The sequence below is a fragment of the Clinocottus analis genome, unplaced genomic scaffold, assembly GCF_023055335.1.
Source record: "Clinocottus analis isolate CAN_PGR_092001 unplaced genomic scaffold, fCliAna1.0.p SCAF_8, whole genome shotgun sequence".
In the NCBI taxonomy this organism is placed as follows: Eukaryota; Metazoa; Chordata; class Actinopteri; order Perciformes; family Cottidae; genus Clinocottus; species Clinocottus analis.
In genome coordinates this window covers 15,819,664-15,835,311 of record NW_027176240.1, presented here as the reverse complement: position 1 = coordinate 15,835,311, position 15,648 = coordinate 15,819,664, and the positions used below count along the sequence as shown (strand labels likewise).

Here is a 15,648-nt window from a genome sequence, read left to right as displayed (position 1 = left end):
CAAGGGAACACATCTATTGGGTTTCATTTAAGTCTAAAACGGGGCCTAATTGCTGTCCATGAAACTGGAGTTTTGGCACAGAGTGTAGTGTGGGCTAATCGAGCAAAAGGAACATGGCCAGAAAAGAGGAGTCCAGACAGTTCAGACTCCTTAATCTGTGATTAGACGAGTGGGCAGGGCATCCAGCTCAATGCTATTTTAGAGTTGACACTCCTGGGACTGTTATGTCATCCACCACGCAGCATAGTGTTGATTATTCTTCTCGGGGTGTTATTTAGCCATGACAAGGGCAACATTTCCACTGGGTTTATGAGCACACCAATGAGATTAGATAGATGGTTCGTGAATATGGCTTGCAAAAATTGTGTTACTAAAAGAACCCCCATTTGACTAAGCTTGTCACCATTTCCTTTTTGAATAATTTAGTAACCCACCTCAACCTGTGTTTGTTTACAACAGCAGACCCTGCTAGAATGTGCCACAGGAGCTCTGACTGCCATTATGAAAACGCCTTATGTTTTTAAATGATGGTGTCATGTGCTCTCATTTATCCACGCTACGGTACTTTTTGTATCTGAAATAATGGTCTCTGTGTTGCTGCTGGCACATACATCTCAGGAAATGCCTGAATGGGAGAGGTGGGAAATAAGTAGAACAAGAGAGAAATGAGCTGAGAGACATTGTCCCCTTAAGATTATTTTGGCAGGATCCTCCCGATGTCAGAGGACAGCTTCCCTTGCCTCACTTGTTGAATCAGGAAGTTGGACCTCTTCACTCGCAGAGAGGGTCTCCACCCACAAACGAGTCTGGCCGTTCTCCCATTTGGAGGTCCAGGCAGGGGGGGAAAAAAAACCTTTCTTCCCTTTGTGAGGACTTCAACTATGAGCGCTCAGCACAATTCTGTGACGCCTGGAGCCGGTTCAGCAAAACTTTTCCAACAGGGTGGGCAATCCACGGCTCTAATCCTGCCCTTCCTCCCAGAGAGAGCAGGTAGGTGGTCAACAACAGAAGACAAAAGGGGGCTGAGGGCAGAGCAACCTGGCTTCAGCTGCACCAGCGGGCCCCCCTCTAGGGACCAGGAATGTGAAATGTTTCTTGAGGAAATTCCTCCTCCACCAGGAAGGCAGGGAAGGAAACCAAGCAAATTTTGACACATTTCAGGCAGTGAACACGAAAAAAAGAAAAGGGTGCGGGGCTGATTGGTCTCCTGTTAGCAGTGTGTGTAAACAGCACAGTGGAGCATGTGGCCAAGTTAGGGCTGGTTGCATTTAAGGATAGCGTAACACAAAAGGGAAACTGCACCAGTTATCAATTCATATTTCCAAAACCTACTGACATATTTTAAGAAGGATATGCAAAAAAATGACTAAATAGTCCAAAAATGGTTTAATTCTCTACAGTGGATGTACCAAAAAAAAAAGCAATTACATGCAAGTTTCAAATTCCATCATCGTTATCATTTCTTAGAAACTTTTAGCTGCAGCTACTTTCCAATTAGTTCGGCTATCCCTTTAGGTGAAAGTATCTCGAGTGGGACATGTTAATTTATCCGTGGTATGGGAATCTATCAAACTCGTGTCCCTGAAGAAGTCAATGCTTGTATTAATGGGTATTATGCTTGTATCAATATAATGTCCAATAACTGTAGGGGGGTAATAGCTCTTTGATGCAAGAGGAGTTTAATTCATCATCAGCAACATTTAGATCAGTGGATCATTTTTCAATCAGCATGCTGCAGCTGAGTAACAGTAATTGTATTCTGGTACAGCCCAGAAACCAATCAGCATAAAAACACGCAATTCAGCATTAAACAAAACAACCTCTCATTAAGTAGGAGAGGAAAAGTGACATGTCCCCCAAGGAGGTCTTGGACTTTGACCTCGCAACGAGAGTCACGCGCTGTGTGCCGACGTGTTCTGCATTGGATTTGATACCGGCGGTGCGGCCGAGACAAAGATTGTAAACAAGATGCAGACGGACACGGTGTGCCGTGTCACACCGTCCTGAAGGGCACCGGAGAAGGCTGATGGGCCTCGTTTATGATTGCAAAAGGAAGCAGCGGATTAAGCAGACGGTGTGTATGTGCAGCATCAGATTACTGGCTCTTCTTTTCCTGTTATGAAATAAGATTACTGCAGCTCCCGCACAAGGAGAAACAATATCCAAGCCTTGAGATGGAGGGGTTAGCGAGGGGCTGAAAAGGGGACAGCAAGCTCATCCTGCGTTATTTGCATCCCGATTTAATGGTTTCATCTTTGGTTCGAAAATGAACATACAGAGAATAAGACATTAAATCAAAGAGATTAAAGCCAGGGATGATACTGGAGATTGCATGCGTACAATTAAACCTCCCAGATATTATAAATAGCTGTGTACATTGCAGCATAAGGTACATGTGAAGACTTAGGGCTGATGGCTTTAAAGCCACTGACCTAGAACAAAAAGGACACAATAATGTGGCCCCAGTACAGAAATTTGTTTGTTTTTCTTTTCCTTAATTATTTGTTGAACTATACAGACAACACACATTAATCTGATCCAATATACAGGATTGGGATAGAGGAAAACAAACATCTGACCAGAGCCTGCAGAGTGCATTCAATTACTATCCTGATAAAGCTGTGGCACTAACAAGAGACAAAGTTCATCTTGGGACTCGCATGCGGACAGAAAGAACGATGCTCTGCTCACTAAAGATATACGTCAGAGAAAAAAGAATAGCGATGTTGTTGATGTTCCAGCTCGTCAGAAAACCTTTGCCATTTCTCCACCTCTCTGACGGTCAAACTTAAAATACAAGAAACATATTTGTAGGAAAAAAAGAAACAAAAATGTAATTGACTGAAACTGTCGAGCAAAAAAAAAAAACGTTTTTATTCAGTTTATGCTGAAAGCCTATAAACCGCTCACCGTCACAACTTCCCTATCAATCAAGCCTGGCGACGTTGAACCACAAACACGACACAATTGCTTGGTTTCTCCCGTCATCCCGTCATGTTAGTGATGAGGGTAAAGGTCACAACTTTTAACACAAAGTTGTAAAGGATCTTTGAACTTGGTAAGAGCCCTCACATACTGCTACACATTCTATATCGCAAGTAACTAAACTTTGCTACCTTTTGACCTTTGCATTCGTGTTATCCTTGCCAATACAAACAAATGGAAATGTTAGCATTGACGTTTTGTCCCAGTGGGAAATTTGCCTTGGACATCATAGTGTCACTAGTATACAATCACAGCAAATCCACAGTACCAAACTGTTGAAAAAAAAAAGGTTTTTAAAAAAACAGACAACAAATACTTCCTTCAATTGATTGCACATGTACATCTAATGCATTCCTTCCTGTGAAACCCTGAGTATATACGCTATCCTTCCTGTGCATGTTAAACCAAAGATGTCTTTGGTTTTTCAGCAACATTCCCATTGGTCACCAATTAGTTTCAGGTGAAATGAAAAGAATAGAGGGATAAACCCTCTCTGATGCCAGTATACACCCTCCAGATATTTAGAAGATGGTTAAAACAAGAAAGAAAGAAAAACTCATCTTATAAGAAATGAGCTGTACCACTAACACCACGTAGTACTAGAAAAAATAGAGGGTGGCAGACGGAGGGAGGCATGGCAGTGCTGAAACATAAACAGCCAAACTGCTCCAACAGCCCTGTTATGGAAGAGCAACATTCGGCTGGAGGGTGAAAAACAGATAAATACTGTATTACACTCTGTAATAACATTTTATTTGCAAGCTTATGGTAGCATTTATAGGAGATATAACAACTGATCGATAACAAGTGTGAGAGTAAAATACTTGTGTAAATAACAGATAGAATATATGTCTATCAAATTAAGTTTGGTCCTGTGTCACAGTCAAAACATATTGTCAAAAATAAAGTCCCGGGTTGTTTTTAAGAAGTCATTTAGTGGCCCAGTGCCATGGTTTGGTCTGTGAGCAACAAAACTGTGAGGGCTTATACTGCGAGGGATACCAGAGCTGACAACATATTTTCCATTGTGGATGAAATATTTCCCTTTAAGCATGGCTTTCAGTTGGGCTTCAGGGTTAAGGGAGATTGATGATTTTTTTTTAAATACGGTGTTATACTAACAAGAGCTGTGTGTGATGTTGAGTACCACAATGAAAAAACAGTCAATTTTAAAAGGTGCCATGTCCTCATTTGAAACCTCAGCCATTATCTGGACTGGACACCCACATTTGCTAAAGGCCTTAGCAGAGGCGCAAACAGCTGCACAAAAAAATGGCCCAGCCCCTAAGAGCATGCCGAGGCAGAATCCCCAGAACAGTCCTTGGGTTGGGCTCAACGCTAGACCTTTCCCACCAGTTGAGGATAAGTGGCGTAAAAACACAGACGGAAAAAATAGATGTGGCAAATAATTTAGCAAAAATGCTGTGAGAGCTCCAAGCCACCATGTCAAGACAAAAATAAAGACTATTTTGCCTAAAAAAACAATTGTATCATACATAATTGTCACTTCTACTCCATTAAATATCATATCTAACAAATTACCCCAAGACATCAACTAAAACTTCTGTCATGCAGTTACTGCAGTCTTGTGCTGAACAATGACTGCTGACTGTGCCTCATTAATAATCCAGCGCAATCCTCGTCCTTATTCATCTTTAATACAGCACCGTGCGTCTCATCCACTATAGAGAGAATGCCATAGTGTAGAGGCTAAAATGTGGGGAAATCAATGCGCCATGGATGACACACTGCATAAATGTACCGACATGTCTCTGGCTTTTCTCTCTGCGAGCCAGTACTCTTTTAACATTTAATGGGGACAGTTATCAGAAGCATTATCCTTGTAGTTGCCTGTATGTCAGTTTTATCTATTTGTGTTGAGGAAAAGCACCCTGAAGCATTCCATCAAGAACAAACGGCATGGATATTCATAGTTTTGTCACTGGATGCGAGATTAAGGTCACAAAAAAGGGACGACAGTAATAAAAAAAAGGTGCTTAAGCTGCTTAATACCAGAGCAATGCCATCACATCACACACACTCATTCTAGTTGGCTTCAAATCAGCCGAGTTCACAGAACAATATTTGAATGGAGATTTGAGAGACTGACATCACTGTAAATCATAATCATCTGTGTTTTTCCGCATGCTTTGCTCCCACCAACACTTGCATACTCATGCATGCACACACGCGCTTATCGACTCTGGAGGAAACCCTCCCCTTTGCGAGCCCACTTCTCTCCCAATGAGTGGAACAGATCTAGGTCAAAGCTGATTAATGTGCCCACAGCTCCCGAGAGGTTTCTGGTCAGGTGGCATCAGTTGCCTGCTCGCTGACAATAAATCCTGAAGCACAGGACCGCTGAATAACACATAGACAATGCGGGGTGACTGCGAGGAGATTTGCATACACAAAAAAGGTGGTGATCAGAACAGTTTACTCTCTGCGAGTCCCCAGCTGCTGCGTTGACACTCTGTGGTTTTGTTTTGTGCTCGTATCATGCCTACGTGTGTGTGTGTGTTTGTGTGTGTACATAAACACAAAACCGTGAACACGAACATTACGAGCACGTCAAACGCACGGGCGGCTGCCTGCCCCGACAAGCTCATGACACGCAGTGCTGCCAAAGGATGAAACGGATGTTTCTAAGAGCCGAACGGCATCCATGTCACTGTATTTATAGATAGTTGCGTTGCAATTAGGTGGCATGTATCCCGTAAACCAGTTGGAGCCCGGGCCTACGTGGACAAAGGGACATGTAATACGTCCCAACACTGGTAACTACCAGCGTAGTAGCCACAACGCAGAAGGGCAGCAACCCGATACACTAACCTTGTTAGCTTAACTTTAGTTGGCGCTAGCTTAGTAACCATAACGGTAACAACTGTTAACAAAACACTATACAATTAGGAGAGAACGTCTTAAAATGTTGATGTACACTAGGCAGTTATGCTTGTTTTTCCCGTGACAATTTTGACCAACTGCTTCGTTACCCCCCCCCCCCCAACCCGTCCCAATTCAAAAAAAAATACAATTTGAGTCAAACGATTCTAGCTGCATGAGATAAACTCTTGCTAGGTAGCTTTAGCACTAGCCACCTTGCTAGTTAGCCCGACACTGTTTTGGAAACGTGTGTCGGCTCGCTGCTCTTGACGTTACGGTCAACGAGGGCGTTGTTCGTCCAACGTGAGGCTGCTATTTATCAAACGACGTGGTGATTTGTAAACATTGCAGTGTGAGTGTGTGTGTGTGTGTGTGTGTGTGTGTGTGTGTTTCACTTTACGCCAACACAACGCTGTCAACGTTACCTCGGTACGCAGCTCGGGGACGATCTGTCTATCTCCCAGGTCGCGAAGAGGTTCATGGGCACAGGCATGCTGCCGGAGCCGGAGCCCGAGCCCGAGCCCGAGCCGGGGACCACAGCCCCGGCTAACGCTCCAGCCGGGAGGGTAGTCAACGTGGTTCCGCCGCCGCCGCCGCTGCTCGGGTTCAGGAAAGCGGCCCGGACGCCTCCTCTCTCTACAGCCGCCGCCATCATCACCTCCACCGCCTGGGGAGCAGCTCGTGAGTGTCGGACGAACGCGCGAGCAGCTAAAGTCTGTGCTGCCTGCTCGTGCTCCTCCAGACTCGCAGCTCCTCTGCGCTCGCTGGAGATGCTGATAGGCGGGGCGGAGCACGTCCCCGCTGATCTGATAGGGGGCAGCACGTCCCCGCTTCCAGGGTGGGACATCTTTACTATCAACCAGGCCTCCAAGCATGACGCTGTACTCGCTTTACATGTTAAAGGAAATTACTGCGTAGCAATCATTGTAGGTAGTAGCATTATATTACAGGTATTATACATAATCAGCGAGGTCATATTTCCCTCCTCCCGTCATTTGTTTGTTGGCTGTGATTTGTTAATAAATAAGAATGGGCATAAATAATCAAATCAGACATGTTAACACAGACATGGCAGACCTACAGCATTCTAAACGTGGCAATGGTGTTGTATACAACTTTGAATATTAATTCAAACGTTGTTCAATCTTGAGACAAAACATTCTTACACAAATGAAGGTGTGTCTATCAAAATGAAAGGAATCCAAATTATAACTACGTACAGGCCTACTAGAGTTTATTTGTTTTTTTTTTCGTGCTCATGAATGCAGCCATCAGTTTTAGGTCAATATCAGTGTGCATGCTCACTGCTGTTGTGGAGTGATACGCAGTTGTGCAAAATACACAGTATCGCTCACGTAAATGCTCTTCAAACTGGTTATTCGGGGAGCAGTAGTACTTTGACAGTTGCGTTTATGTCAAGGATTAAGACAAACAATTGTTTTCCTAGTCCCTTTTTTAATTATTTTTTTTTAATGCAAAAGCTGTCCAATAATTATGTAAGCTACACAATGAGAATGTTGATGTTGTTGTGCATACTTGTGTTGCTACTAACCAATAAATTCAAACCTACACGGTGCACTTTCAAATGGGCAGGACCTGCTTTGGTTACGTTATTCATGATTCATGATTCATCCTCAGTCATTTGATTCAGTCATTGTTCTCATAATGCAAGGGTTGTGAAAAGCATTGACTGTAACTGTGACTAAGGAATAAAATAAAGCTGACATGACTGGACATGCTCAGGTTTGTTGGGAAAACGTGTGTGACAGTCTGTTTTAACTGGCTGGTGGTGGTGAAGGGGGTGTTTTGTGCAATCCGTGGTTTAATGCAATGAGTGTAATCAATCTAATCTTTAATCATTGCTCGGCAACTCTGTGCACCTGACAGCATTTAGTCTTCCAGACTGGAGCAGTGGCAATTACTAAATGTGTCATTCCTTAGCTCACTGTTCTTCCATCCAACAATACATTTGAACAAGATCAATGTATTGATTCATGTAGAATTCATCAATATATTTGTGACAAGTTACAGCAAGGCTATTTATATATATATATATATATATATATATATATATATATATATATATATATATATATATATATATATATATATATATATATATATATATATGTATATATATATATATACATATATATATATATATATATATATATATATGTATGTATATATATATATATATATATATATATATATGTATGTATATATATGTATGTGTGTATATATATATATATATATATATATATATATATATGTATGTGTATATATATATATATATATATATATATATATATATATATATATATATATATATATATATATATATATATATATACCAGTTTCTATACAGAGGAAAACTCAATGTGCTTTATATACAAACAGAGAAAGTTAGATGTTAGATAATATATTTTGTATAAATAGATGTAATGTTAAAGAGGGCCATAACTGTTATACCAAGGTGCCATTACATACAAACAAGTTTTTTTCCAAATACATCTGCATGTGCACGTTGGCTTTCCTCTGGTATCTATAATTAATTCTGCCCTTTAAAGAAATGCTACCGCCTCCAAATTACCATAATTGCCAAAATTGTCAATTGTCTGAATTGAATTGGTGAAGTGCATCGCCTCCCAGTGTTGGAAAACAGCACTACAACACAAAATGTAGGACATGAAACACTAATATGCACATGGCGATTCATCCAATAGATGGCAGTCTGCACTTTCTTTCTCTCTCTTTCTCTCTCTCTCTCTCTCTCTCTCTCTCTCTCTCTCTCTCTCTCTCTCTCTCTCTCTCTCTCTCTCTCTCTCTCTCTAACCTGAACCACTTCCTCCTCTTCCTCCGCCATCCTCCTCCTCCTATAAGTGTGAGTGGGTGGGTGCATATATTCTGACACTGTGACACCTTCGATATTCGCACAACACCACGGTCTGAAGTTTCATAAGCCCGCCTTTCACCTTTCCAATCCTGGAGGAGAGAATGAAATACCCAAGCATCAGTTTGTCAGATAACATCTGCTCAGTGGAGGGCAACATCCCAGAAAATCAAAGAAAATAATGCTTGCATTGTGATGTGATGTTTTGGAAAGGTTGCAGGGCATTTCCTGTTATTAAAGCCATGCAGACAGTCAGATAAGAGCAAATACAGCAATGCATCTCTTTGACAGAAGCATTCAGGCAAAAAACATGACTAATTATCATCTGTTAGGTAACAGCAGCTTGTTCCTTCTCAGATATTTTACTAAAAGCCACAGATCTTTCGTAATGCCAGAGTTTGTGACAAGCAGACGCGTCCTCCAAGCGTGTCTTTATTTTTAGGCGTGAGCTTTTGTTTTAGGCTTGTGCCACCTCCACGCTATCAAAGTCAGACATTTTCAAACAATTACAAGCTGAACCAAACAAACAACCCTTTGCTGAATCACTGCACAGGCCTTGATGATTGTAGTTCTGCATGTTCTTGTTTCTCGAACTCAAAGGGTGTGTGATGAGCAGCAACACCAGGAGAGAAAAGGGTCTGCTTTGTAATTCCATCCAAAGACAGCCACCAGGGAGCAATGAGGGGATAATAGGAAAGAAGTTAGTTTCTGCTGGATTTTTTTACCCCTTTGCAATTTGGCAATATAGCTCAAACGAATCCGATCTGAGGATGTGACCATTGTTCTAGCAAATATAATAATAGTGTTGTCAATCACAGTTGTAATGCAGCTAAAACAGGACCGTTTCGACGCATTAATGACAAGTGATTGGGTCGCTTCACCTACCTTCCTGCTTCATTCTGTTCCACGATAAAGACGTTAACCGGACAAAATTAAACAAGACAGACAAAGACATTCATGCATATTTCAGCAGTGCTTTGTTCACTTGTAACAACAAATATCAACATGCACATGCCCTTCAGTTGGTTCTTTCATGGAGCTTGCTGTCTGCTTTTTCTGAGTGGCTGGTGTTCCAGAGGAGACTGATGGAGTGATGTCCTAAACTGTGGTGAAAGGGAAGGGGTTCAATTTCTTGTCTATCAAAGCCGAAGAATTCCACGTGAGTTTAAAGGGGGCCAATTCATCAGGGAAACTGTGCAGAGTTTCACTGTAATGCTCCCATTTCACACACATGTTGCAGCTTCAGTCTTGTCACAGAGTGATGGTCTCTGTTGAGCAGTCAGACACAATTTAAAGGTCCTGTCTATTTGTAATCTGCTGGGAAGATTGCCGCATGCTCTGTTACAGTACAGCAGATCAATCTAAGGCACATCTCTTTCTCCTGAATAAGATCTCTGCACACCTCATACTAATAACGCTTTTAAAACACTAAGGGTTGCAGATAAGCTGCTGATCTAATTACGGTTTTGCAAGGCTGGCAAATTAAGGATATTACGTCTCGTGGATTTTATGTCATAACGACACAATCGATGTACAATTTCCTGCGTTTTGATTCATCTCAGGTATTATCATCATTTCCGCGTGGTTTGGCTTGCGACACTGATTAAATACTGATAGTATAAATGAGAGCAGCGTACTGTGGGGAAGGTGAAATTAAAGCTCACTGGACATGTGAGAGGAGAGGACAGCCAGAACAAACCCAACCCAAGATACAAAGATCCTTCCAACGCAACACGACTGTAAAATCCTGTTGGAATTTGTTGTTATTCCCCGTCGTGAAGGGAAGACAAAAACCTCTTTAGAAGGAAACCGGACCAGATCATTCTGCATCTAAATTCCCGATCTTGACCAGTCAACGTAGATATAAGGTCAGGTTAAGCAGGCAAATATCTGCTCTTTGCTCATAGCACTGAATATGTTTTACTTAATAAATCATCTGTCTGACTGAATATGGAATGTTGAATGAAATATACAAAAGGACATTTCAAGGTCAGCTTCACAGACACAGACGGCACGGTTCTATGTCATTCATTTGAACTTCCCTTTCTTGGATCATGTGACTGACAGAATACATCCTGATAGGACATAGTGTGTCATGAACTGATTATCATTTGTGGCCTGACTGCTCAAGTCTGAATTTCTCAAATTTAATTTCTCAGTCTGATGTTCAGTTGTCCTTTTCTGCTTCCATACAAAGTTACTACTTTATACAAAAACAGTTTAAATTGAGTTGCTTGACTCTGTACAAAGATGTGGATGGATATCCAGCAGCACAGCAGCTGTGGACAGTGTGGTCATATATTCATTTTCATTTCAGAGGAAAGGAGGCTTCAAAGTCAAAGTCAGTTTCATTTCACCACTAAAATGATGTGGAAATCCCATTTGGAGGCGGAGAATGGAAGAGAGACACAAGCCGTATTATCATGTTATTACGAAAGCATGGCAAGAATGCATCTGTGAATAGAGGTTTCGAAGAACTTAGTAAGTTGAATGTTTATTTGCACATGAATGACACCGACATTCCCATTCAAGTGAGCCAACACGTCGCTTTGTTTATGGAAACTCCTTACGCAGAGTGCATTAACATAAAATCCCCCACAGACGTCTACCGTTTGGCGCTAACAGCGTTACACTGGGGAGACGCAGATAGTGGAGAGTGGTGGGAAAGGATCGAAGAAGGGTAACAGGCACAGGGAATGAAAAAGTGATGTAATGAGTCAATGAAATCCTATTAGAACACACTGTATATGCAAATCAGGAGGGACATCATGTGCCAGCCTGGAATCTCATCCAGATATCACCACACATGAGCGCTACATAAAAAGCGCACACAATTCTCATCCACTCAGTCGTACCAGTGCAGCGCCAGTGAGATCTAAAGAATGTGCAGGCAGATTCCCCCATTGTGTTTTCAACTCTGGACAATTCAAGAGGGACTGGAGAGCTGTGACCTCCATTTGCATGAAAGTCAGCCGCAGAGAACAGAGACAAGACGACAAGACAAAAGCCGCGCAGGAGTCCTAAAGACCTGCAGCGTCTCCTGTGACCAGGTCTCACTGCACCGCAGGCCGTACAAAAGGCATGTCTGGACGGGCGCCAACATTAGAGGAAATGTTCTGCTGCCATTTCAATTCTCATTTAAGTAGAGGCCGGAAATGCACCTGCCAGCTTGCTTTCATACCTCCCCTCTCCTAAATGCGTTCAGATGGGAACCTTTGTTGAAAGGAATCATTTTGCATTTAGATTTCCCAGAGTAAAAAGAGGCGTGGGGGTGGGGGGTGGAACTCCCTGCTTGGCGACATGCTTCTCACAGAAAGCTCCTCCTAATGAGCCCTTTTAAGCTTAGCTGATTATTTTCTGCTTTGGAGTTGTAGCTGGATCGCGAGTACATGTTTTCCCTGCCATTAACCCAGATATCCAAAATAGCAGTCCTGGGGTATGTTTGATTGCTCTTCCCCAATCCTCTGAACTCAGACAGCCCAAACTTGGGCTACTTTTCGCCATGAAATTGAAAAGTTATCAGTCAATCACAGCGTTCCCTGAAGTCCCAATAAGAAACAAGTGTTGGTCTTGAAATGCCATTGTTGGACTTGGATCGAGGCGCTGCCTGCAACACTATATCTGCAGCTCTGTCCGTCGGATACGCAAATAATTCACCCACTTTGGTGCAGAGAGTGCAGTCTGTGTGTTTATCACGGCCATCCAAGCGTAGGCCACAAAACACTGAACATGAGCTGTCAAAGCTAATCCAGAAACATTTTTTAGTCTTCTGTCCAGTGAAAAAAAATATATTCTGTGACGGCAGACAGATTTTCATCATTTTACCTGGAACAACCGGCAAGATAAAATGTTCGTATTTCTACCAGGTTTGTCAAATAATTTCAATGCCACTTCTGAAGGAAGCAATCGCTTCACGAAAACAAAACACTAATCATCTTATTTCGAAAAGCACTGCAGTGGATCTTTATAATATTTCCGAAAATTCCATTTGGCTTCAAATCAGTTGACATTTTCTGGCTTTTGAGAAATATGCTCTTATGTGTAAAAAAGCATGTGTAAGAAGACACGGGGGAGGCAAAAGATTCTCACCCAAGAACGCAGAGAGGTGCTTTCAATCCCTGGTAGTGATACCTGTGCCTTGATCATGTTACTATGTGTGTTGGTAGGAAGCCGGTGAGGGATCACATCCTTGTCATTTGATGCTGTTTTAACTACTCTCTGCTGTAATGTCATGCAAAAAAAAAAGTCTGGACCATGAAATACTAAACAATGTGGCTTTGATATGTGTTGGGAACTTGGCCTTCATTGCAAATGTCCATACTTATTGCACTGTGGTAAAAGGATGGACTGGCCCTTTAAGGGAATAGCATAGCTGTGATGAAGTCTGACAGAATGCTGCTGTTTTTTTCTCATACCACCCACACTGTACTGTAGATATGATACATTTATCCAAGCTGACAGTTATGAAGTGAATGCACCACTGTTTCCCGAGAGCCAACAGAAGAGGCTGGAACTTGTTGCCAGATAAAGTGCTCATTAGATATATTGCTCGTCCTTGATTCAAGTTGCCCTTGAGCAGGCACCGAGCTGTGACAGGGCGCATGCAGCACACCCTGAATGTAAACAGGCCACGCTCTGAGCTCACATGTGTCCGTGACCCGTCACGGACGTCCCTCACCGCTCCGCTCGTGGACACTTCAGGTTCAGCATGGGGAGCTGACATGTTTGAATGTAAGCGACAGAGCAGAACAGGAACAGGGGAAGGATCACGCCGCAAACGCCCTTAGTGCCAAAACAGAAAAACAGCACTGGCTTTATCTTGTCGGTGAGCCTTAAATGTCAAAAGCTTTTATTCCTGACCCCTGTCAAAAAATAAACGCTGTCAAAGTAAGGCTGTGCTTCGGTGTGTGACCATCTGTATACCTTCAACATCAGATTCAGAGAACATAAAAGCAGCACATATTTAGCCAAGACTTATGTTTGGGGGCTTGCGGCATATAAAGCTTGACATAAACTGCGAATATCTATCTTGGATGTTAACAGTAAAACTGACCATAAAAGTAGGCCATCGCTTTCCATTTGCCAAGCACAATCTGCACCTTTTAAAATGGTGTGTCCTTACCGATGTGCAATAATCACATTATCAGGATTGTTTCTTCTTTTACAAAACCAACTACATTAGGATCTAAATGTCTCTTGGCTTAAATCACAGAATGCTTTAAACCATTGGGGACAATTCATTCACTGAATCAGTTAATCTGTGCGACATTCGGTGAAAGCTGTGAGGAGCGAGCAGGAGGTAACAGGAAGCTGATGGCGTGTTGGGTTGTTACAGGTGAGGCCGAATGTCCTACATACATGCAGTGATTATCAAAAGTTCATGACATTTATGCAGTATGGAATATTGCCTCCGTGATGTAGAGCGAGTGAACTATTTAAAAGAAACCTTTGCTTTTTACAAAGGCTGGATCACCAACGTATGCCCTACTCGAGCACATAAATCATTTGAAATGGTGAGGGCCTTTAAGGAATAGTGAAACATTGTGAGACGCTTGTCACTGTGTAGTGCCACGACACTACAAATCAAAGTTGTGTAGGTCTTTTTTATGTGCCACGAGGACGCGGTGTCAACCAATCATATGTTTTAGTTTCACCCTGTTTCGCTCCATCTAAAAAAGTATTTGCTAACATAACTATGTGAACAATTCATGCTGTAGCTACATATTGAATACATGGGTTAGTTTATCTTAGCTTAGCTTATCTTAGCATACAGATTGGAAGCAGGGGGAAACTGCTATTCTGGCTCTGTCCAAAGGTATCTCTGCCTACCAATCACCTCTAAAACTCATAATTAGCACATAATATATGATATATCTTGTTCATACAAAAAAATGTTAGTATTTGGATTAAAAAAAAGTAGCCTAATGATTTTATGTGCTTGTCCGACCGCAGTGAGATCCGGGAGTCTTCTGTCTGTTAAGAATTACGTTGATATACAAGTTGCAACAGTAACAATGTTTTGAAGGAAACTACCCATTATTTATTGTCTTGTATGCCTCTGTGTCAAAAACCAACATTATTTTCACTTGATATTGTACCAATATGGATTTTAAAAAAAAAAAAATTAGTATTCAATTCCAAAAGCACAAACTATTTGGCTCAGCACGAATTATCGGCAGCTCGTAATCCAGCTGACCTGCAACACAACAATTTGCATCCACAATGCATCCTGTGAGGTGGTCACAGGATTAATCCATCATCCATTATGTTGACAACAAAGTCCTGATCCAGATACAGTAGGGTTGTCTCTGTACAGCAAAGGTTTTTGGTGTGTTTTGTGTGACCGAGGTGTAAACCGGTACAAGATCAATTGGCGTAACTCCCCAGATTGTGACACATTGTCGACTACCACAGAAAACTGAAAGGCAAGGAATCGAGACAGACAAATCAAAGCCCTCTCTCTCTCTCTCTCTCTCTCTCTCTCTCTCTCTCTCTCTCTCTTAGAAAACACGACTTCTAGCTTCTCAGTGAGATGTTTGACCCAGATATGAGGAACAGAATACCTGAAGCTGCATGCTGTGCCAAGAATGGATCCAAAGCATACACTCGTTCGTTAAATCGTATTTTGTTAATTCTGCAGAGCTGAACTGAAGTTACTGTTCTTCAGTCCGACGTTGCAAGGTTGTGCACTTGTACGTCGAGACACCCACACAATCCATCACATACAACGAAGCTGCAAGGTTGTTGCCTCTCCAGCTGAATGTTGGATTCTATTCCCATCAAGGCCAGCAATCACTTTCTTGATTTATTTTTGTTTAACTCTGACAAAAAAAAAAAAGCTCGCAATATGGAACAAAACTTTTTCAATGTTCACCTTCAAGACTTTT

At 42.0% G+C, this 15,648-nt stretch overlaps 1 protein-coding gene across 4 annotated transcripts in view; it reads right to left on the bottom strand.

The window, feature by feature from the left end:
- Positions 1–6,715, bottom strand: part of zmp:0000000755 (phosphofurin acidic cluster sorting protein 2) — a 41,032-nt gene extending 34,317 nt beyond the window's left edge. For 2 of the 4 annotated variants that reach the window (XM_068567409.1, XM_068567410.1), the window contains exon 1: positions 6,294–6,715. In XM_068567409.1, the coding sequence (XP_068423510.1) occupies positions 6,294–6,715 (422 nt within the window). The remainder of the gene's footprint in view (positions 1–6,293) is intronic. The other 2 variants (XM_068567411.1, XM_068567412.1) reach the window with 1 other exon arrangement.
- Positions 6,716–15,648: the final 8,933 nt, after the last annotated feature.